This window comes from Onychomys torridus, chromosome 4 (assembly GCF_903995425.1).
Source record: "Onychomys torridus chromosome 4, mOncTor1.1, whole genome shotgun sequence".
Classification (NCBI taxonomy): Eukaryota; Metazoa; Chordata; class Mammalia; order Rodentia; family Cricetidae; genus Onychomys; species Onychomys torridus.
In genome coordinates this window covers 6,938,320-6,962,024 of record NC_050446.1, presented here as the reverse complement: position 1 = coordinate 6,962,024, position 23,705 = coordinate 6,938,320, and the positions used below count along the sequence as shown (strand labels likewise).

General features: G+C 45.7%; 1 protein-coding gene across 4 annotated transcripts in view; it reads left to right on the top strand.

Moving 5' to 3' along the window:
* Nup214 (nucleoporin 214) overlaps window positions 1–23,705 on the top strand; it is an 85,779-nt gene that overhangs the window by 7,019 nt on the left and 55,055 nt on the right. For 3 of the 4 annotated variants that reach the window (XM_036183846.1, XM_036183844.1, XM_036183847.1), the window contains exons 6-17: window positions 1,183–1,246; window positions 1,666–1,769; window positions 4,893–4,999; window positions 5,884–5,950; window positions 7,194–7,320; window positions 8,996–9,157; window positions 12,797–13,265; window positions 14,443–14,627; window positions 16,946–17,043; window positions 19,704–19,790; window positions 19,993–20,142; window positions 21,322–21,480. In XM_036183846.1, coding sequence (XP_036039739.1) covers window positions 1,183–1,246; window positions 1,666–1,769; window positions 4,893–4,999; window positions 5,884–5,950; window positions 7,194–7,320; window positions 8,996–9,157; window positions 12,797–13,265; window positions 14,443–14,627; window positions 16,946–17,043; window positions 19,704–19,790; window positions 19,993–20,142; window positions 21,322–21,480 — 1,779 coding nt within the window. The remainder of the gene's footprint in view (window positions 1–1,182; window positions 1,247–1,665; window positions 1,770–4,892; window positions 5,000–5,883; window positions 5,951–7,193; window positions 7,321–8,995; window positions 9,158–12,796; window positions 13,266–14,442; window positions 14,628–16,945; window positions 17,044–19,703; window positions 19,791–19,992; window positions 20,143–21,321; window positions 21,481–23,705) is intronic. The other variant, XM_036183845.1, reaches the window with a different exon arrangement.

The following is a 23,705-nucleotide window of genomic DNA, read 5'->3' as shown; positions in this document are numbered from 1 at the left end:
AGGGGGTCTTTTTGTTTGTTTTGCTTTTTTGAATTATTTATTTTGCATGCATTCCTGTTTTGCCTGCATGTGTGTCTGTGTGAAGGTGTCAGAACTCCTGGAGCCAAAGTTACAGACAGTAGTGAGTTGTCATGTGGTGCTGGGAATTATACCCAGGACCTCTGGAAGAGCAGCCAGTGCTCTCAACCATTGAGCCATCTCTCCAGCCCGTTTAGTTTTTAAAGACAGGGTCTCACCGTGTAGACAAGGTTGGGCTTGAATTCAGATATCCACCTGCCTCTGCCTCAGGAATGTTGGGATCAAAGGAGTGTGCCGTCATGCCTAGCCAAAAAAAAAAAAAAAAAAAAAAGAGGGTTTGCCTGCATGTGTCAATATCAGTATGTACCACATGCATGCATTGTGCTTTTGGAGGGCAGAAGAGAGACATCAGATCTGGAACTGTAGTTAGGAATGGTTGGGAGTTATCATGTGGGTGCTAGGAATCAAACTCAGGTCCTCTGCAAGAGCAGCAAATACTCTTAACTGCTGAGCCTCTTCAGTAGCTGGGAGTACAAGCAGTCACCTTTGCTTGTTGTCAAACATGTGAAATTGGATGCATAGTCTTGGGAAGCATTAGCCTCTAAAATGATAATGCAGTTTATTGACTTTTATTGCTTGGCTGTTTGCTTGCTTATTTATGTGTTTGCTTGGTTTTGAGACAGGGTCTCTGTGTAATCCTGACTGTCCTAGAACTCTGCTATGTAGTCCAGGCTGGCCTCAAATTCACAGAGATCTGCCTGACTCTTGTCTCTGGGGGTGAGGCTGGGACTAAAGGCATGCACCACCATGCCCAGACCTGCTTTTTTGTTTTTAATACTTGGTATACTGAGGTTTTCTCTCCAGTTCTATGCAGGGGTCACTCTCTCTTCAGTGCCTCCATAATAGTTTACTGTGTAGACAGACTCTAGTAATCTTACTGATGGTCTTCTGTGAATGCTGCTGCATTGAGCATGCTCATCAGCTGCATCTGAAGGTGTTGATGGGAGCAGTTCCCTGGATAGGGTATACTAGGAGTAGATGGTGCGCTCTTTGTTTAGGGGGTGTGGAGGGGAGATAGAACACCGGTTTCTAGGGCATCTGATTGGATTTGGGTTTCATTGATTTAAGCATTGTTTCGTTTGACATTTTTCAAATCCCTTTCAGACTTTGCAGGAAAAAAAGGTTATTCCGTGTCCTCCATTTTATGAGTCAGATCATCCTGTGAGAGGTAACAACTCCTTTATTTCTTTTCTGGCCTCTACTGCAGCTGTTCTAGCCATGTGAGCTCCTTCATCCCTGCTCAGGATAGTGTAGGAGCCACTTTCCCACTTAATATCATGAGTTATTCAGTGTAATAGCTTGAAATGGATCTTGCATTTTTTAAAGAATTCTTCTTCATTTTCCCTAATAATAATTCTGTAGAAAACCACTACTTACAAGAAACTGGGCTAATTGATGCTGCTTTTGCATCTGTGAATTATCCTTATTTAGCGGAGTATGATAAAGCCATAGTACTTTTTTTTTTTTTTTTTTTTTGGTCTGAGTTAACTTTTGTAGTCCATGGTGACTATTCCAAACATACAATGTTTTTGCTGTATCTTCTTGCTGAGATTGGTGACCTACGAATTAGGGGTGTGTGTCTTTCAGTTCTGGATGTGCTGTGGATCGGTACCTATGTCTTCATGATAGTCTATGCTGGTGCAGATGGGACCTTGGAAACCTGTCCAGATGTGGTGATGGCTTTACTCCCGGTAAGCATCTGAAAAGAACATCTTTGTTTTCTGAGAGTCACAAAAGTCTTCTAGCAAGCTAACTTAGAATTAAATTCCTTTCCTTATTGGCTGTGATGGTAGAGTAAGGTGTAAGGTCTCATTGTTATGGGCCTGGGACCAAAATTGTGGTGTCTATTTAAGAGCATTGTCTTAGTTACTGTTTATTGCTGTGAAGAGGCACCATGACCAAGGCAGGCAACTCTTTTTCCCCCCCAAGACAGGGTTTCTCTGTGTAGTTTTGGTTCCTGTCCTGGAACTCACTCTGTAGACCAGGCTGGCCTCGAACTCACAGAGATCCACCTGCCTCTGCCTCCTGAGTGCTGGGATTAAAGGTGTGCACCACCACTGCTGGGCTGGCAACTCTTTTTAAAGATTTATTTATACATTATTCTGCCTGCATGTGTCACTGCAGGCCAGAAGAGGGCACCAGATCTCATTACAGATGGTTGTGAGCCGCCATGTGGTTGCTGGGAATTGAACTCAGGACCTCTGAAGAGCAGCCGGTGATCTGAACCACTGAGCCTCCAGACCCAAGGCCACACCTCTTAATCCTTCCCAAAGTTCTATTAACTGGGGACCAAGCATTCAAGCGTATGTACTTGTAGGGGCCAGTCCCATTCAGACCACCACAAGCATGATTTAATTATGAAGTTAAAAAAAAAAAAAGGGGTTGCTGGGCATGATGGCACACACCTTTAATCCCAGCACTCGGGAGGCTGAGCCAGGTGAGTTCAAGGCCAGCCTGGTCTATAAAAGGTCAAAATGTATGTTTACTTCTTGTGCTGTAATTTTGAAAAGAAAGGAATTTCTTGATTTTTAAAAAATATTTTATGTGTATTTGTCTGCATGTATGTATGTGTATTTATTACATGTGTGCCTGGTTCCCACAGAGGCCAGAAGAGGCCATCAGATCCCCTGGAACTAGATTGTGATTGTGAGCTACCATGTAGGAGCTAGGAACTAATCCAGGTCCCCTATAAAGGCAATAAGTGCTCTTAACTGCTGAGCTATCTCTGTGGCCCCTATCTTGATTTTTGTTTTTGTTTCTCTGTGTAGCCCTGGCTGTCCTGTAATTCACTCAGTAGTCCAGGCTGGCCTTGAACTCACAGAGATCCACCTGCCTCTGCCTCCCAAGGACTGGGATTAAAGGCACCTGGCTCCTATCTTGATTTTTAACATTCATTTAGTTATCAAATATTTATGAGATATGGGTATGAGATGGGTAGTTTGTTGGGCACTGCATTAAGCTGAGCATACAGAGGTAACCAGATCCAAGTCCTTGCCTTTAAGGAACCCACATGCTGAAGAATGGGTAGTTAATAATCTGTAGTCAGAATCATGAGGGAGTGGGGATGGAGAGAAGAAAGCAGAATTAAAAAAAAAAAAAAAAGACACCTAAGATGGCCATCTTAAAAAAACAAAACAAAATTATTTAGTATTCCTCCTTTAGAACCTCTATTATCAGGAGTTTCCCCCAGTTCTTCCTTAATAAAATATGTTTGCTCTGCTTAAGAAAGAATTTTTAACCCTCCCATCCAGAAACAACTTGACATTTTAGTATACACATTTCTAACTCTCTGTTGCCGTTTTCTATCTTAGAGACAGGAGCTCATGGTATAGTCCAGTTGGTCCTCAAACTCTTACTTAATCCTCCTGCCTCTACCTCTAAGTTCTGGGTCAGAAAATATCAAATAAAATAGAAGGGGCCCTTCTACTCCTGGCTCTATTGGGAACCTCTCATGTTGGTGCGTGAGGTCTGTTAGCAGCCTATTCTATAGAAGGTAGATTGGCCTCTTATGTGCTGTCATACACCCATGTTGCAGTGGGCCTCGGTTTGAAAGAGATTCTTTTCTGTCTGTGTTGGGGGATGATTATGTGTGTTTTAGGATATAGATTGAGAAATGGAATCTCTAGGTCAGGATATGTGCCTTTTCTGTTTTGTTTTTTGGGTTTGCTGTTTGTTTTTGGTGGTAAGGATTTAATCTGTGACACACACACACACACACACACACACACACACACAAGCAAGCACTCTGTCACTGAATTATGTCTCTAGCCCTTGGTCTCCTGAGGCAAGGTCTTGCTAAAGACTTCAGTTTGGCAATGAACTCGTAATTCTTTTGCCTCTGCCTCCCAACTGCTGAGATTATATGCATGTTCCACTGTGCCCAGTTGGTGTGTACCTTTGATGAGCTTTAGAAAGCATGCCTGTTTCTCTTAGGAAAATTGTATCAGTAATGTCTCACCACCACTGGGGCTCCCAGCATGGGGTTAATATGTGGTGGTTACATTTATTCCTTGCCAGTGTTTGAAAAAGTGTCTTCATGAATTTTTTTCTTTCTTTCTTTTTTCTTTTTCTTATTTTTATCTTTTTGAGACAGGCTCATCTTACACTGTAGCACAGGCTGAACTGGGACTTACTGTGTAGCTCAGGATGGCCTTCGATTTTCAACAGTCCTCCCAAATGTTAGAATTATAAGGATGAGCCACTGTACCAGGCTGTTGTAGTAACTCTCTTGGGTGTCTACTGAGGTTCAGATTAACATTACGTTTATTGAGATGTCTTTCTTTCTTTCTTTTTTTGTTTTTGTTTCTCGAGACAAGGTTTCTCTGTGTAGTTTTGGAGCCTGTCCTGGAACTCACTCTGTAGTCCAGGCTGGTCTCGAACTCACAGAGATCCACCTGATTACAGGTGCGCACCCCCGCCCGGCTGAAGTGTCTTCTTTGACACTCCCAGTAACTCCTCTTCCCTGGGAGTAGTATTGACACAAGTCCTGGCTGAGTGCTGATGTCTCTTGTGCTGGGCTGAGATGGACTCTGAGGAAGCTTGTGGGTCTGTTGTACAGGAGAGAAAACCGGGTAGCACAAAGGCCGAGTGGGTCGCTCCTGTGTATCCTGCAGCAGGCTGTGGCAGAATGCAGTTCCTGCTCAGCTTGCCTGGTGATGGGGTTTCTGTTCCTGAGTGCCCTTCAGAGCTCATCCCTATGTTTGTGTACAGATCAAGTTTCTGATTAAGCTTAAGTGATTTTTGTCTTGAGATTGAGCTGGGTAGGAGTCCAGAAAAACTGCAGTAAGATTTCTTTCCCCTCCTCTTGTTTATAGAAAAAAGAAGAACGGCACCCAGAGGTATTTGTGAACTTCATGGAGCCCTGCTACAGCAGCTGCACAGAGCGACAGCATCATTACTACCTCAGTTACGTCGAGGAGTGGTGAGCAGAGCGTTCTTGCTGCCACTGTCATGGCCCACACTCAGTCACTGACTTCCATAGGGATTTGTTCAGTAAGAGAGGTCTCTATGTGGTGTCAACTGATGATGGGGACAATGTCCTTGTGGCTGCAGTGTCTGCTTCCCAGTCCTGATGTGTTTATAGCAGTGTGTCCTAATCTGCAGAGGCCAGTAAATGTGTGCTCACCCCTTCCCCACTTGTTTGTTTTTTGAAGCAAGGTCTTACTGTTAGTCCTGGCTGTAAAGATGAGGCCAGCCTCAAACTCAGAGAGGTCTGCCTGCCTCTGCCTCCAGGCTTGGGGCTAGGATTAAAGGCATGTGCTACCCCAAAGTCCAGTTTTCTCAACTACAGTGAGTGACTACAGTGAAACTACTGATTGGTTTGTTTGTTTGTTTGTTTGTTTTGAAAGAGTCATTTGTAGTTCAGACTACCCTGAAATTCATAGATCCTCCTGCCTCAGGCTTCTGAGTGCTGGGATTACAGGCATCAGCTGTCATAACTGGATTAAAAATGCTGATACTTAAGGAACTGGTTCAGGGTTTCTCCAAGAGCAGCTTACCTTTGAGAGCCCATTGGAGCTTCTCTTGTTGAGCTGGATCTCCCTGCCCTGGGGCGGGGTTCTTGTGAGCCCTGGGGCGGGGTTCTTGTGAGCCCTGCCTTGGTTCTGTGTGCCCCTTGTCTTTCATAGATAGTAGTGGGCAGGTGTTCCAGGGCTTTTTGGAACTAAAAAGCTCAGCCAGCACTACTACATCACATACCTTCTATCCTCTCTTCAGCCTTGAGGAAACCTTGCTCTGTATTGTACTCAGTCCAGTTTGAGCTGTTGGTGGACTTGAATGTAATGACCTTTTGGTTTTGTTCTTAAGGGACTTAGTGCTGGCAGCATCCGCAGCATCAACAGAAGTTAGTATCCTAGCTCGACAAAGTGATCAGGTAAATTTCTCTTTTTTTGTCACTTTTATGTTGAATGATGCTCCTTTGAGAGAGGTCAAGTGGAAATGACTGGTTAAGACTGTAATGCGTGTCCCTTTCAATGACCTTTTAATGCAAAAACTAAATGATAAAATGTCACGGACAGCAATAGCCTTCTCTCTGCCTTCCCCATCCCTTCTCATATATATGGTTTTACAGTGTTGGGGATTGAACCCAGAGCTTTGTGCACATACAGCGAGCACTCTACTGACTGGTCTACACCCCAGCCTTGGTGTCTCTTCTTGTTACACTCACCCCATTTTCATAATGCCTTTTCATCTTTCTGTTTGCGGTCCCTGTACTGCCATTTTCTGCACGCTGGCCTGTCATGGTTGTCAGATCCCTTCTGTTTTGCTTAGAGGCTTTGTTGTGGGTGGTTTTGTTGTTGTTTTTGTGGGGTTTTTTTTTTTTTGTTTGTTTGTTTGTTTTCCCCGAGACAGGGTTTCTCTGTGTAGTTTTGGTGCCTGTCCTGGATCTCGCTCTGTAGACCAGGCTGGCCTCGAACTCACAGAGATCCTCCTGCCCCTGCCTCCCAGTGCTGGGATTAAAGGTGTGTGCATCACCACCTGGCCCTGCTTATGGCTTACTTAAGAGTTAGAGTCAGCCTGGTTTGCAGCCTTGTGACTGTGCTTCGAGGACTCCTCAGCACAGCCGTGTAGTATGAGTGTGTGCTCTTCTGGGCCTGGACAGCTTCTGTTTTCTAGCTTCATTACTTGTCTCCTGTCCCTCTGACTCATGCTGCCCGTTGGCCAAGACAGAAAGCTGGACAGAGTGTCAATGACTCATAAGACTCAGGAGTCATTGGTTGAATGGGATGGAGCCCAGCCATGAAAACAGGAGCAAGAAAGATGTTACTGGAAAGATGTAGAAGCTTCTGGAGGAGTGTAAGCAGCAGGACTGGCCAGTGTGAGACAGGAAACAAGGCTTTAAGATTGCCTTCTGTCTCAGCAACTAGTGACATAGGCACCTGCATCTCTAGGAACTGCCAGATTGTGGCAGGCAACCTGGAACTTAGAAGATGAGACGGACACACCAGAACCACTCCCATGCTGGGCTACTCCTGGCTTTAAGGTGGTATTCGATGGGTCAGAGTCTCCCCATCAGCATAGGGCGCTGAACCACCACGTAGTCTCTGTTGATTCAATGGTGCTGAGAGAAAGCAGCGCAAAGTGTCTGCTTGTCCATTGTTTTTCTTTCTTTTCAGACTAATTGGGAATCTTGGCTACTGGAGGACTCAAGTCGAGCTGAACTGCCTGTGACAGACAAGAGTGATGACTCCTTGCCCATGGGTGTTGCCATAGATTATACCAATGAAGTAGAAGTCGCCATCAGTGAGTGTTGTCTAGTGTTTGCTGCTCAATAATGGTTGGTCCTTAGAAGCCATTAGCACATTTCTAGCTGCAGAGTGGTGGAGTGTGCGTCATGACGATGCGGAGCTGCTCAAAGATGGTTACTCACCAATGAACCAAAGCCAGACAGGGTTTATGTGTCTGCAGTAGAGTGAGTATGTAATCTTTGGTTCCCTGGTGACCTCACAGGGGGTGTTACCGTCAGTCAGCTGGCAGTGCGCCCAACACTCAGTTATGGGAGAATGAGGGAGAGGAGCTCCAAGCTCATGTTTGCCACGTGGGGTCTCTGGATAGTCCTTCTCCCTGTGGAGGTCAGAAGTGTGACTATACAGTGACTGAGAGGTCAGCAGTGTGGCTCCAGTGACTAAGAGGTCAACAGTGTGACTATACAGTGACTGAGAGGTCAGCAGTGTGACTATACAGTGACTGAGAGGTCAGCAGTATGGCTCCAGTGACTGAGAGGTCAGCAGTGTGACTATACAGTGACTGAGAGGTCAGCAGTATGGCTCCAGTGACTGAGAGGTCAGCAGTGTGACTATACAGTGACAGAGGTCAGCAGTGTGACTATACAGTGACTGAGAGGTCAGCAGTGTGACTATACAGTGACAGAGGTCAGCAGTGTGGCTCCAGTGACTGAGAGGTGAGGGCAGCTGAAGAAGATTTGCCTGCTTGTACTTCACCAGACAGCTGTGTTGGTCAGACACCTTGAGCTCCATGTGCTTTCCCTGGTTGGTAGGCACATTTGGTCTGATGAGTGTTACAATCAATCCACATGAGTCTGTTAAAAAGGTAACAGAATTTATTAAGGTATAAATTGAAGAAATACACTCACGATTACAGAACGTAGTAGACAGCAGAAGTCGTCCACTGATCACACTGGGAGCAGGAGCAGTACATGTGACCCTTCTCCAGCCCCTTATAAGAGGTCACATACGGGCTGGAGAGATGGCTCAGAGGTTAAGAGCACTGGCTGCTCTTTCAGAGGTCCTGAGTTCAATTCCCAGCAACCACATGGCGGCTCACAACCATCTGTAATGAGATCTGGTGCCCTCTTCTGGCCTGCAGACAGAACACTGTATACATAATAAAATAAATCTTTAAAAAAAAAGAGGTCACATACAATGGCAGGAAGCACCACCTCCTTTGGGCCAAATAGCCCAAGGTCATGGGCGGAGCAACTACCACTATAGATGAGCTTGCACTCCTGATATGATACTCTTGTGTACTTAAAATTCAACTGTGAATGAGTATAAAGTAGCTTAACTCACTCTGTGTGTGTTTGTGTGTGTGTGTGTGTGGGGGGGTGTGTGTGTATGTGTATGTGGTGTGTGTTTGTGTTAGTTAAAGAGCCATCTTTTCAGTTCTGTCCCAAACCTGGCATCGACCAGAGACTCCTCTCTTGTCCTGGTAGTGCTGAACCTACCCCTGGAATGGAGAGAGCCTGGGGGAGTACAGGGCTGCTGGATAGGGTCCAGCAGGATGGGATGTGGTAGTAACAGGAGCTCTTGCTGTAGCTGCTGCATGCAGGGCTGTTCACATCTGAATCCGCTACTGTTGAAAGGAGCCCCTCGGGACCTCTTCAGGGCAATCTGCCCTTCTAGGCCCAGGTCTGAAAATTGATGTGGCCCTTTAACACCTTTGTTTTCCTTTTTGACAGATGATGAAAAGACACTTCCTGCTGCTCCAGTTCTCCTGTTACTTTCAACAGATGGAGTGCTTTGTCCATTTTATATGATCAATCAAAATCCTGGCGTTAGGTCCCTGATCAAGACCTTGGAGCTTGTCTCAGTAGAAGGAGAGCGGCAGCCCAAGTCATCAGGTGTGTACTTCTCCCTGCTTTGGCAGCCCAAGAACATCTCCAAGATGAAGGTGACTTAAGAAGTGTGTGGTCATCTATACACCAGTCTACCATAGGAAGTACAACACTTGACAGAGAAAGGTAGCAGTGTTGATCCCAGCTCTTTTGTGTTTAATCATGAGGGTTGGTCAAACGGGCAGTTAGTTGTTCATGGACAGTGAAAAATGTTTATTGAGAGCAAAGAGGTAAGAAGGTGTGTCCTAAAGAATCACTTTGTGCTGTGTTATGCTAACACTGGAAAGGGGCTGTTAAACTCTAGTGGCTATTCCTGGCTAATAGAAATATGGAGACTTTAGTGTCTCTGATTTATATTTCATTGTCTTTTTTTGTTTTGTTTTGTTTTTTTGGTTTTTTTTTGTTTTTTGTTTTTTGGTTTTTTCGAGACAGGGTTTCTCTGTGTAGCTTTGTGCCTTTCCTGGATCTCTCTCTCTCTGTAGACCAGGCTGGCCTCGAACTCACAAAGATCCATCTGCCTCTGGCTCCTGAGTGCTGGGACTAAAGGCGTGTACCACCACCACCACCACCACCACCACCACCACCACCACCGCCCAGCCTCATTGTCTTTTGATTTGTTTTTTTCCTCCTCTTTGAAACATTGTCAGGTAATAATATCTAAAATTAGAAAATCCAAGAACAGATTCCATAGACTGTCAAGGAGGAGCAAGGTCAGCATTTTGGGATGGAATCTTGGTGTACACATGGAGATTGCAGCTTTTTTATTTTTCCAGCAGCATCATGACATTTATGAGAAGAAATTGTCATACTTGTTAAAAGTACTTTTTTCCCCATATATTGAGATTTTGCTATTTTCTCTTCAGTTCTGTGAGAATGTAACTGATACTTTTCTTCTTGTGTGGCTAAAATGTCCATAATGTCACTAGTTCTGACTAAAGACTGCTGACCATTAGGGTGGGATATGGTTGATTATGCTTGGTGATGCTTTCAGACTGTTCCATCAGCCCACGTGACCGTACATCGCAGAGCACTCAGATACTTTGGGCCCTGCCAGCTGCTGTGTGACCCCAAGTGACCCATCGGGCCTAAACCAGCAGTGCTGATTGAATTTCTGTTGCCCCCCCCCCCCGGGGGGGGGAGGGTGCTCTCTGCATTATGTTCTCCCTTCACAGTGTCCATGAGCACTGTACCTAGCGCCACAAGTCTGTCTGTAGTGAGCAGGGCAGGCAGCCCATTGACACCTGTGGGGTAGTTGTTTCCGAGCACTGTTCTGCATGAGCATGGAGTACCTGAGCACACCCATGGGGTAGGGCCATTAGCCTTTGCTAGAGACCTTTCTCCTTCCTTCTCATCTAGTGCAGAGGTGCCGGCGGTGCCCTGATGAGTGAAAACGGAGTCATGGAAGTAGGAGATAGTCTGTTCTGGTACCTGCCCAGTGTGGCTATGGTGTAAGTCTAGGTTTGGAAGACGTTGATGGCTCTGTCTCTTTCCACACAGCAGCCCCAAGGATGTGGTATTGAATGGCCAGAAGGAATAACAAAGTGAAGGTCTTCAAATACTCATTTCTAATTGCTCTGGGAGGAGTGTGTGCAATTTCTTTCTTTTCTTTTTTTTTTCTTTCAAGACAGGGTTTCTCTGTAGTTTTGGTGCCTGTCCTGGATCTTGCTCTGTGGACCAGGCTGATCTTGACCTCACAGAGATCCTTCCTGCCTCTGCCTCCCGAGTGCTGGGATTAAAGGCGTGTGCCACCACCTCCCAGCTGTGCAGTTTCTTTAGGATGTGGTCTCTGTTTTCCCTTCTGTCTAATCTTAATGGGCTTGGAAGTGATTTCTGTCTGCGTGTTTCTTTGAAGGTGTTCCTTGCTGGCTCCGTAGGTGCCGTGTAAAAGAGGTGTTTGAGGAGCCTACAGAGAGCAGTAGTGTCAGGTGGAGCGACAGTTTACATTAGGGGTGATGTCTTCCCTCTGTGTCCTCCATGCTCTTAGCATCTCTCCTCTACTGACTCAGCTGGCCGGGCAGTTGGAACAGGAAACATCCAGTTACAACGTTTTAGTTTTGTTTTTTAGTTTGTGATGAGATCTTACTGTGTGGTCCTGTCTGGTCTGGAACTCACAGAGATCAGCTGCCTCTGTCCCCTGAGTGCTGGGATCAAAGATGTGCACTGCTAGCATCCCGACTTTAATCATTGAGATTGTATTTACTTACGGGAGTGGGGGGAGGTGCACACCTTTGATCCCTGCACTGGGGAGGCAGAGGCAGGTGGATCTCTGTGAGTTTGGTATACACAGTGAGTTCTAGGACAGCCAGGGCTACACAGAGAAACCCTGCCTCGAATAAACTAGCTAAATAAATAAAAGATTGTATTTATTCTCATTCTTTAAATTATTTTTATGGGGTTTATTCGTAGACGAGGGATCACTGGGGCCATTTTTTATGTGTTTTGAGAAATGTTGCAAAATGTTTAATATAAGTCCTGCTTACAATAGCCAGTGCCTCAGGCTGGCTTTACCTGCTCTCAAGGGTGACATGTTTTAATTTTGATGTTTTAGAGGGAAGTCAAAACTTAACTTTAAATTTACATGTCCTTTTTGGTTTTGTTTCTTTTTGTTTTTGTTTTTGAGGCAGGGTCTTACAGTGTAGCCCTGGCTGGCCTGGAACTCTTGTGCAGACCAGGGTAGCCTCAACTCAGAAATCTGCCTGCCTCCACTGGGAGTACTTAAATAGGCAAAAGGCCACCACCTGGCTAAATTTACATGTCTTTGATTAAAGAGATTGAATATTTGTTTTTTTATGTGAATTAGGCTATCTGCTTAAATTTGTTAACTTTAAAACTTAAATATGATCGACAGCTTTTTTTGAAGTTAAAACTTACCTCAGTTATTTTATCATATCCAAGTACTTTTAAGAATACTTTGTCTGACTCTATTTTTTTTTTGTTTGTTTGTTTGTTTTTTGTTTTTTGAGACGGTTTCTCTGTGTAGTTTTGGTGCCTGTCCTGGATCTTACTCTGTAGCCCAGGCTGGCCTTGAACTCACAGAGATCCGCCTGGCTCTGCCTCCCTCGAGGGCTGGATTAAAGTTGTGTGTGTCTGTTTCTAACCACCTGTACCAGTTCACTGCCTGCCTCTTTCAGATAGCTGTGTCTGAGGCTTTTGTTTCTAGGGCCCTGTCCTTAGTGCATTTGGAATTGCTGTTGAGTAGTGTTTTGAGGCAGAGACCTGCATGAACTACGGCTGTTTCCTTGTTAATGAAGTAGCGCAGAGTGAGGTTGACTCTTCACTATTCTGTTTGCAGTAGCAAACTCACTGTGTTTTCTATCCATGGAGTCCTGTTAGGCTAGTGCTTTTCCCTAGTTTGGCCTTCTTCAAAATTTCATAGATCTTCTCTTTTTGTTTGTTTGGTTTTTGAGAAAGGGTTTGCCTGTTTCACATATCTCGTCCTGTGGAAGCTGGCCTTGAACTCACAGAGATCCACCTGGCTCTGCCTCCCGGGTGTGTGGGCCATCTGCAGCTTGCCTTCTGTTTTTTTTAGCAGGCATGGTATCCAGCTCCCTCCACCCTCAGCCCTCTCTCCCTTGCTTCTGCCATGTGACTAGCAGGGTTACAGTTTAACTTTGTTCTTTTGTTTCTCCTTGGTTTTCTTTGCAGGAAGTTTTCCCACCACTCCAACCTCCGCTCAGGCTCCGCAGAACCTTGATGTCTCAGCACCAGCCTCTTCACCTCTGGCACCTGTGTCTTCTGCTGCTCCTCCCACCACCTTCCCTTTGCCTTCTGCTGGGGGAGCCCCTTCTGTGTTCTCCTTTGGCCCTTCATCCTTGAAGTCCTCCGCTCCCGTCACCGGGGAGCCCCCTCCGTATCCCACTGGCTCTGACAGTTCCCGAGCTGCTCTGGCCTCTGGCACCTCCTCCACCTTCTCTTTTGCTCCTCCTTCCAAAGGCTCCCTGGCCCTCCCTGCTGCGGCATCCCCCATGGCCACAGCTGCTGCTCCCTTCGCTTTTGGATCAGCGGGTTTTAAGCCCACCTTGGAAAGCACACCAATGCCCAGTGCCCCAAACACAGGGATGAAGCCTTCGTTCCCACCCTCAGCCTCTTCTGTGAAAGTCAACCTGAGTGAAAAGTAAGTCGCCTTGAAAGTTGGATTCTGTGGTAGAATGGGTGGAAATATTGCAAGGCCCCTGAACTAGGTCACTGTGAATGGAGTACTGAACAGACCTTTCTTAAGTAGTGCTGTGGAAATCTAACCAGTGTAAAGGCTTGCAGCTCATCTGCAGGTCCAGTCCTGAGTGTCTCTTAAAGGCGTTTTATTTTTTCTGATTGTTAGAAATTGGCACTTACTTAAGAAAGGCAAGGGCCCGGAGCATACATCCTGGAAACAAAGTGGGTCTTGTGTAGTTTTCCCTCCTCATAGCCACCTTGGCTCTTAACTGTTCTCTTTGCAGCCACCAAGGTGACTTGTGCAGTTAGGGACACACCGGTGACTCTCCTGCTTGACAGTTCCCAAAGGTTTCTTGTTGCGTTTCCTTTATAGTACAGACCTTTTCGCATGGTATCTGGTTTCCTACAGATCTAGTTCCAGCCAGCTTGCTCATACCTTATTTATTTACCTCTTTATCTGCTTTTTTCTGTTCTCCCCGCTACACTGAGCAGCATCTGAAGGGGGTGCTCCCTTGTACCGTACCCCCTTTTCCAGTCACAGTGCTGTCAAAACCACCAATTGTTGGCTCTCCTTGCCTTGTTGCTGGGATGTGCTGCTGCAGCCACACTGTCCTTGCTCCATGACATCGGCATGTGGCCGCTTTACTCCGGCCACCACTGGCATTCCATTTTCTTGGCCTCCTCATTCTTTAACTGGAGCAGTCATCCACTGTTGGAATCTTAGATTGTCCGCAGACGTTGACTTGACATCCTTACTGGGCCATGGCGTCCCAAAGATGGTAACCTGCTTGCTTCCCTGGTGTTTTCACACCCAGAGATGATGGCCCTCAAATAGGATCTCGTAGTTGGTTGCACCACCCCCTTAAGAACAAAGCAAGCACTCAACTTCATAGGCTAGAAAATAAATATTTCATGCTGTGGAGAATTGGGCTTTTATTTTACACCTAGTGCTTTGGTGTGCTGTAGTTGATACCGTGTTCCTAACTGAGCAGGTGGTAACTGCCCTCGTATGAGGAAGCGCAAGTGTGCAGCTGGTTCTGAGGCAGCAGAGATGGGTAGTTGGTTATTATTCTTGGTCTCATTGCTAATGACTAGTGTGTCAGCAGGCTGTTATGATAGAGCTGCATTTCCTCTCTCAGGTTCACGGCTGTGGCCTCTGCTCCTGTTCACGGCTCCACGAGCACACCCTCTGTGCTGCCATTTTCTTCCTCCCCCAAGCCAGCTGCTTCTGGACCACTCAGCCATCCCACGCCTCTCCCAGCATCGTCCAGCTCCATGACTTCAACCATTCCTTTGAAGTCTACAGTCTCTCCCTCGCCATCAGGTATCCTCGGAAGCCAACAGCTTCTGTCTTCAGCTCTCGTTTCAGATAAATGGGGTTCAGCATGTTAAGAATCCTTGCTAACGTAGTGAGGTGGGGTTTTTATTAGTTTGTCGTTTTTCTTTTTTTCATATTACATATATATATATATATATATATATATATATATATTTTTTTTTTTTTTTTTTTTTTTTTTTTTTTTTGGTTTTTTGAGACAGGGTTTCTCTGTGTAGCTTTGGAGCCTTTCCTGGAACTCATTCTGTAGACCAGGCTGGCCTTGAACTCACAGAGATTCGCCTGCTTCTGCCTCCTGAGTGCTGGGATTAAAGGCGTGCGCCACCTCCGCCCGGCTCTTTTATTTATATTTTTTATGTATGAGGACTCTGCATGTATACCTGCGCACCAGAAGAGGGCATCAGATCCTATTATTGATGGTTGTGAGCTACCATGTGGGTGCTGGGAATTGAACCCAGGTCCCCTAGAAGAATAGCCAGTGCTCTTAACCACTGAGCCATCTCTCTAGCCCCTGTTTTGTTTTTCAAGTCTGGGTTTCTCTGTGTAGCCCTGGCCATCCTGGAACTCACTCTGTAGGCCAAGCTGGCCTCAAATTCCCAGAGATCTGCCTGCCTCTGCCTCTGCCTGTTTTTTTCTTATTATTACTTGCTTTAATGTTTTAATGTGCTGTGATTGTTGTGCTCTGAATTGAGAGACTCACAGTGGTTTCAGTTCTATCAGCGTCTACTTAGCTGCTCATGGATATTCAGGACACACAGCCTGCTCTAATGGAAGGACAGATATTGAGCTGCCCTTGAGCATGACAGGAGCCCTCAGTGACTCTTGTGCTTACTGCTCCTGAGACTCTACTTTTTCTCCGTCAGCCACTCTAAGCAAGCGATGAAGTGCGAACAGTCACAGACAGGATGTAACAAGTGCACCTGCCCTACCGTCCCCTTCCTGTCACATGTACAGATTGGCTGCAAAAACTAAATACTGTGGTCCCCACCAAGGCTCAGTGCTTCCTGACATCTTTTTTATGTGTGTTTACTTATCTCTTTCTTCCTTTATTTAAAAATTTGAAAACACTTGAGAGTGAATTGCAGACAGTGTGACTCATTTGACCCCTAGATACATGAGTTCCCATCTCCTAAAAGCCAAGGCTATTACACTCAAGAAATTAGCAACAGTCAGCTATAGAGTCCATGTCATATTTCCCCAGGGGTTTCAATTAAAGTTCATGCACTGAATTCTGTTTTTTTCTGCATAGTCTCAGTTTATTTCTTTAGCATTTAGGAGAAAGTCAGCTCAGCGTCTTGGGGACCATCACTGTTTGGATTTGATTATTTGCACATGATAGGATTCAGGTTAAAGATTTGGAGAGCGTAGGTAATATGTATCACCATGCATGCTTTTATTCAGTCTGACTGCAGAGTGTGTTTGAGTTTGGGCTTGGGAGGAGTGTTTGCTAGGTATATTTTATTTATATGCATGCATGTGAGTGTGAGTGCAGTTATGGGAGAGGCCAGAGGCGTCTAATACCTAGGATCTGGAGTTACCGGCAGTTGTAAACCACCTCAAGTGGGCCCTGGGAACCAATGTTGGGTTCTCTGTAAGAGCAGAGTTCACTCTTAATTACTGAATCATCTCTGTTTCCCAATGCAGTTTTTGTTTTCTGTGTAGTTTTGGTGCCTGTCCTGGATCTCACTCTGTAGACCAGGCTGGCCTTGAACTCATAGAGATCGGCCTGGCTCTGCCTCCCGAGTGCTGGGACTAAAGGCATGCGCCACTGATATTCTGTTTTATTTTGAAGGCAGGGTTTCATTATGTAGTCCTGGCTGGTCTTGAACTCACAGAATTGATTGGCCTGCCTTTGTCTCCTGAGTGTTGGGATTAAAGGCTGGAATTACCATACCTGGCCTTGGGTAGCCAATTAAATTTGAATGCCTGGAATAATTTTATTTGGACAAGTACCAAACAGATACGAATGAGGAAATTTCTGAGCAAGGGAAGCTTCTTTCCTTTTGAAGTTTGCCAAAGTCACCTCACTAAACCATCTTGTCAGCCAACTTTGTGTTTTTGAGACAAGTCTCAATTGTGAGCTAACCTTGCCTAAAGTGACCCTGACCTCAGACTCTTCTCTTTCTGAGCCTCCTAGTGCTAGGATTGTAGGTGTGTATCAGTGGACCATTGGTCATCATTCTCTAATGCAGTTGTAGAAGTGGAGCCAGGGACAATGTTAACTCTTTGTGAGGTTTGGGGAACTGTTGTGGTGACGGAAGTAACAGGAGTCTGTTATAACTTACTTCTTTGGTCATTTATGCTAGCAGGCCGATCTACTCCGAGTGTTCCAAGTTCAATGTCCTCCGTGGTGCAGAAATCACCCAGGATAAACCCTCCAGTGGCAAAGTCATGCTCTCCTCAGGTATGTTTAAATTCTCTTAATACAATTGCATGTTAATAAAGTTGGCCTTTAGAATTTAGACATGTGAACAGTAATTAGGATTGTACAGTGCTTGAAGTTTTTGTCATTACTCACAAAAGCAATTATCTACTTACTTTTCTTTCTTTGTTGTTTTTTTGTTTTGTTTTGTTTTGTTTTGTTTTGTTTTAGACATGGTTTCACTATGGTAGCCCTACCTGGCCTGGAGCTTACTCTGCAGTCCAGGAGACTGTCCTTGAACTCAGTGCTGGAATTAAAGGCATGTGCCACTATGCCCAGCTTCTGTTCAGTTTTTAATTGAAGTAGTTTATGTAGAAAAAAGGCCATGTGGTATGTGTACACCTCAGTAATTGTCATCAAGGAAACAAGTTGATAAGAGACATCACCAGGATCTCAGGACTCTTCCTCATGTGCCCCTTATGGTCTCTGTCCTTGCCAAGGGGTATCTAACAGTATATAGATTAATCTAACCTGTTCATTAATGTCTATGAAGTAGAAGCCCACAGCATACAGTCTTACTATGTCCATGATATTTAGCCATTCTGTTGCTATATAGAATTGATGCTTTATTACAGGTACCATTTCTGTCCTGCTGAGTAGTTTCCAACTAGAGCTATTCTGAGTAGTGTTGCTTGGTTTGGTATTTTTCATCTTACATTGTGTTTGGCTTTTTTTGGAGGGAGGGGGTTCCTTGTTTTTTGTTTTTTTTATTTAACTCATATTTTTCCTAGTGATTAGCAAAATTGAGCTTTATTTCATATCAACTTTAGCCATCTGGATATTTTCTTGTATGTAGTCTCTTAATGTTTTTCTGTTGGATGGGGTCCTAGTTTGATTTCTGTTGCTTTGATAAAACACTGACCAGAAGTACTAGGCTGTGATAGCTAATCACCTTTGATTCTAGCACTCTAGAGGCAGAGACAGATGGATCTCTGAGTTCGAGGACAGCCTGGTCTACAGAGCAAGTTCCAGGACAGCTGGGGCTACACAGAGAAACCCTGTCTCAAAAATAACAACAAAATAAACCACTGACTTAGGGGAAGAAAAGGTTTATTCTGCTTCCCCCTCAAGGTCAGTCCATCCCTGAGGAATCAAGGCAGGCTCACTTACTGTTCCACACAGCAGTACTTCTAACCAAGGAACTCACTTCACAGACAAAAAAGTACAGCAGGAAACATGGAGGATACTGCTGGCTGGCTGGCTCTCAGTTTTCTTACACAGTTCACAACTACCTGCCTATAGCTACTACTTCCCATAGTAGGCTGGGCCCTCCTACATCAGACAGTCGCCACAGACATATTCCCAGGCCAGTCTGATGGAGGTAATTCTTCATCGAGGCTTCCCTCTCATTGACTCTAGGCTGTGTCATGACAGTTAAAGCTGATAACTAGGATGGATGGTCTGTCTTAACTGATGGTTAAGTGTGGTTGACTCTACCATGCTCAGCATAGGTCTGTCTTCTCACTGATCTGTATCATATGAAAGACACAGACACAGCAAAGCAGATACAGTCTATCCTTTGTAGCACCTATGGATACAAGATCTTTAGTTCAGTGTAACTGGATTTTCTTTTGTTCCCAGCACTGCTCCATTTCTCTGAGAAGCTTTTCCACCTCCATAAGCAGCACCGACAAGCAGGGTTCTGTGCAGGTGCAGGAGCAAACACCCTGGGTCTCCTTCTTCATTGGTAGTACTTCTTCCCACTCCAGGCCACGTCAGTCTTGTCACCTTCTGTGGCATACATCCTGAGGGAGGCTTGTCTGTCTTTCCTCTTGCTGTCCTGACTGCTCTACCCTTTTTGGCTTCTACCTCTTGCTGTCATCCCTCTTCTTTGAGTAGCAAGAGGGTCTTTTTAAAATGGTAAATCAAATTTCATTCAAATACTTCTGAAACACCAGTAGTAGTTTTCCAACTTGGCTATAGCAGAACCTGAACTCCATGGTGTGTCTGTAGTAGACTGACTGCCTGCCTCTCCGACCTGTCTCTTCTTCTTGTCCTGCTTAGCACTTAACTGCTACTGCTTTTTTTTTTTAGTTTTTCAAGACAGGGTTTCTCTGTGTAGCCCTGGCTGTCCTGGAACTCACTCTGTAGATGGGAGTAGCCTCAAACTCAGAGGTCTGCCTCCTGAGTGCTGGAGTTAAAGGTGCGCTCCACTACTACTGCCCAGCCCTGCTTAGCTTCCTCAAGCACATGACTTTCATACCTGCATTCCCAGAGTCTTCTGTCCTTTAGCTCCTCGTGCTTGTTGTTGCTGCCTGAAAGGGGTTTGCCTGAGCTGTCAATAGCCTTCTCTCACATCACACTCCGTTCCGACGGTAGCCCCGAAGGAAAGCTTTTGCAGCTCTTAGGGCCTCATTCTCCAGGTTTCCCGTTACTCACCAGCAGAAGTTGTTAGCAGGTTTACTTACTGCTCGTCTTGTTCCTGAACAAGTTCCATGACTGATGTTGTCATAAGTGGCTCATGATTTTTACCATGCAGAATATATTGTGGGCAAAACGGAGGCCTAGTGCACACGTTTCTGAAGAGTGGAGGTCCGAGGTGCTCCCCGTGGTGCTCCCTGTGGTGGCCTCATAGGACTGCTGCTCGGAACTAGAGCTTGTGGTGTGGAGCCCGTCTCGAAGCCTTTTGCCCTCTGTTTCAGGCCAAGTCACTTCAGCCTCCTGTCACAGAGAAACAGGGACATCAGTGGAAAGATTCAGACCCTGTGATGGCTGGAATTGGAGAGGAGGTGAGTTTGTTGCTTCTGCATTATTTTTGCGAGAGTAGCTCTGACAGTGAGACAGGGGTGGCCTAAGTGCAGTCTCCTACACACAGGCAGATAGTCTAACATCGGCCTGGCGTGGCCCTGGCCAGCTGTCCTGAAACCGTGGAAACAGTGCTGTTCCTGCTGCCACTCAGACCGGCTGTCTCTTGGTTCACGGTTCTCACAGATTGCACACTTCCAGAAAGAGCTGGAGGAGCTAAAGGCCCGAACCTCTAAAGCCTGTTTCCAGGTCGGCACTACGGGTGAGATGAAGATGCTACGGACAGAGTCGGATGACTTGCACACCTTCCTCTTCGAGATTCGAGAGGCCACAGAGGTTAGTAGCTGTGGATATCTTCCCTGGGTAGAAGGGGCTTTTAGAGAGGGTTCTGTAGTCCAGAACGCTGGTATGAACCATTGTGTTCTGAGGACCATCAGTGCTGCTGAATTCAGGACTGTCAGAGCTGAAGCTTACCAAAGCTCTCCTAGCTATCTGTGTCAAATCATGGTTTCTACCTCTTTAACACATACTTGGCACTCCATAAAAGTTGGTTACAGTTGTTTATTTAACTTAAGTATACTTTGAAATGTTTCTTTTATAGCATTGAGTTAAGATTTTTTGGAGCGTGTACAGTACAAAATGTCAAATATTTGCTGCTTAAAGCATTATTTCCTGTTACTCTGATCACTGCCTACTCCATCAGGCACTGTGCGTGCTTTTCCGAGATCCTCTCAGGAAGTCCTCACGGCTTCCCTGCCTTAGTTAGCCATATTTTGACTCCCTCCGTTTTGCACCTTAGGAAGGGAGGCTTAAAAGGACAAGTGAGTGTTTGAAAGTCTCTGTTTAGTAAGTGGTATTGCCAGACAAAGTTTTCACGTGTCTCCTCCAGTCTTCTGGTCTTAAACAACAGCTTGAAAAGAGAAAAATCCCTGGTGTTAGTGATGTCCTCTTGGAGCTGGGTCGTGAGCCCTGTCTCTGCTCTTCTTAGCTTCCACAAGTCATCAGAAGCTGTACTTTTAAAGACAGGAGAAAGGGTAATTAAAAACAAAAACATTAGGACCTGAAGAGATAGCTCAGTATGTAAGAACCCTGGCTGCTCTTCCAGAGGACCTGGGTTCGATTCCCAGCATGTACATGGTAACTCCCAGCTGTCTGTAACTCCAGACCGAGGGAATATGACACTCTTCTGACCTCTTCTGGCACCAGGCGCTCAATGTGGCACACAAGGCAAACACTTGGACATATAAAATTTTAAAAATTAAAAAAAAATATTTTTAAATGACTATCTTTTTAAGCATTTTTAATTTGTCCTATAGTCACTAAAACAAGAAACATGATAGGACAGTTTTTACACCCCCTACAACACACAAAAAGAAACTGTTTATGGGAAAAAATGGTTTTGTGCATGGGAACAATGAAATTTTTCAAGGTAACTAGAAGAATTGAGACTCTCACCCTCCTGGTTTTGTTTTGGGCAACATAGCGGTTGAATCAGTACATCTCTGCCTTTTCTAGTCTCTTCATGGAGACATAACTGCCCTGAAAACCACTTTGCTGGAGGGCTTTGCTGGTGTCGAAGAAGCCAGAGAACAGAATGGAAGAAACCAGGACTCTGGGTATCTGCACCTGCTTTATAAAAGACCTCTGGATCCCAAGAGTGAAGCTCAGCTCCAGGTGGGTGAGACCTTAGTCTGTTAAGAGGAGTCCAGAAGCAGTGAGCTGACACCGTGGCTGTGGTTCTGAGCTGGGGGTTTAGGGATGTCTCTTTAGCAAGCTGCCGTTTTCTGCTGATAACTTGCTGTGCTTTTTCATACACTCACTGTGTTGTTGTGTTTGGCTTTGGTTTTGGTTTTTCGAGACAGGTTTCTCTGTGTAACAGCTCTGGCTGTCCTAGAACTCACTTTGAAGACCAGGCTAGCCTTGAACTCACAGAGATCCACCTGCCTCTGTCTCCCGAGGGATTAAAGGTGTAAACTTACTTGTAACAAAGAAAATGGTACATTTTTTTTTTTAAATTTAATTTTTAAAATTGTAAAGATAGACTTCAAGCTTTGAACTTGATAAAGTTCTTTGTTAACATAGGACTTCATAAGTCATGAATAATATTACATTGGCAACGTGTCAGGTGGTCTGGTAGGTTTTTTTTTTTTTTTAAATATTCTTTCCAGTCTATGAAACCAGCTAGTAACTGTGTGGTGGCACATACCTCCTCATTCAGGAGACAGAGGAAGGAGCGTGGTGAGTTTGAGGCCAGCCTGGGCTACTAAGCGAAGAACTTCTCAAAAGCAGGAACAGAAAGTAGCCTGCAGTCGTTCTCAGGGTGAGAGCTTTTGGTTCCGAAAAGAGATGCCCACTTCCTGACTAAGAAGGGCTGTGACCTGAGCTCGTGCTGCTGTGGGATAGCCCTGTGGGGTCTGTCAGCTGCCTTGCTCTGGCAGAGTTACGTTTCCTGGTCCCTCTTAGTCCTCACGTCTGCTCTAGCTTGTTTTGTTTGCTTCAGTGTGCTTGGGTCTACCTTCCCTTCCACTCACTGGGGTCCCAGAGGGCAGTGTGTAGGCAGCCCTGGTTCTCCTCACCTCAGGTGTTCAGCTGTGCATGTGGACTCTGTCCATAGTGCTCTGTCCGTGCCTGGAGACCGCCTAGGACCTGGGAGGCTGGCGGTGGTTTCCTGGGATCCGTGGCAGCTCTCAGTTCCCTTCTGGTGTTTCCTTGCAGGGCCTCTCTCTCAGACTGCAGCAGCACCCACCCCCCCCACCCCCCACCCCCCCACACACAGAAGCCTTGCACCTCTGCCCCAGTTGCCTGGCCAAAAGGAAAGCATTCAGCTTCCATACTGAGAAAGGAAAAACTCTTCCATTGGGCCAAACAGATAATGGCAAGAAATGTGATGGACACTTAACAAGGGTCCGCAGCTTTGCTGCAACTTCCAGGGATCATAGTGCTAGAGCCTGCACCCATGCTCTCAGCCGCTGCGCTACAGCATGCAGTTCTGAAGGGAGAGTCAGGGAGAAGGACATAGAATTTCCATGGGTACATGTTATCATCGGGCCACAGCTGAGAGCCAGGAAGCCACCGAGAATGGTTTGCAGCAGGTCTTTGAAGAAGTGTTGGTTTTTGTAGCTCCGCCCAGGTGGAAGGCATTTGGAAGAAAGGGCATCAGCTAGTATGGCCCCGAGGTCAGAGCTGGGGATGGGGAAGGAGAGCCTCCTCTAGTCATCAAATGTCTTTTGCTGCCTCCCTGGACTGTGGCTTTTTCTAAATGACATTTTCTGTTTTTCAGTTGAGACATAACACTTATCCAAGAATATTTGTGAAATGCATTTCAGCACATTCAGATCTGTGCCATGTGTGAAGCGCTTACCTGGGAGCTGCTCAGTGTCTGTGCAGTCACTTGATTGAATGTTTCAGTTTGGCTTTGAATTTTGAGAGTCAAATTTGGTAGCCATGATGGTTAACCATGCCCCCGGCTGAGAGAGAGCACCACTACAGGCTCAGCAGCTGGTAAAAACTATAGTGGTGGTGGAGGCGTGCTCCTCCAGAGGAGGCGGCCTGTGCTCGGTGCTGTGCGTAGCCAGGGCCAGAGTTACTTTCAGCACCGATTGTCGAGTCGCCTTGTCTACTTTCCGTTCACTTCATGATGGGAAAGAACTGAATGCGTGCACAGTGAGGGAGTGCAGCAGGCCATCCCAGCCCGTCCCGGCCTTCCCGGGGCGGGCATCGAGAAAGAAGCATCTGTGCCCCAGGCCCGAGGCTGCCACACCCGTTCCCTTCCCTTTCCTTTTCTATTATACTACTGGAGAAGTGGAATTTCCATTTTTCATTTTATTAAATGGCTTATATTTAATGGGTATAATAAAACCTAGTCTTCTTTGTTCACATAGTTCTTAATACGGAAGTGT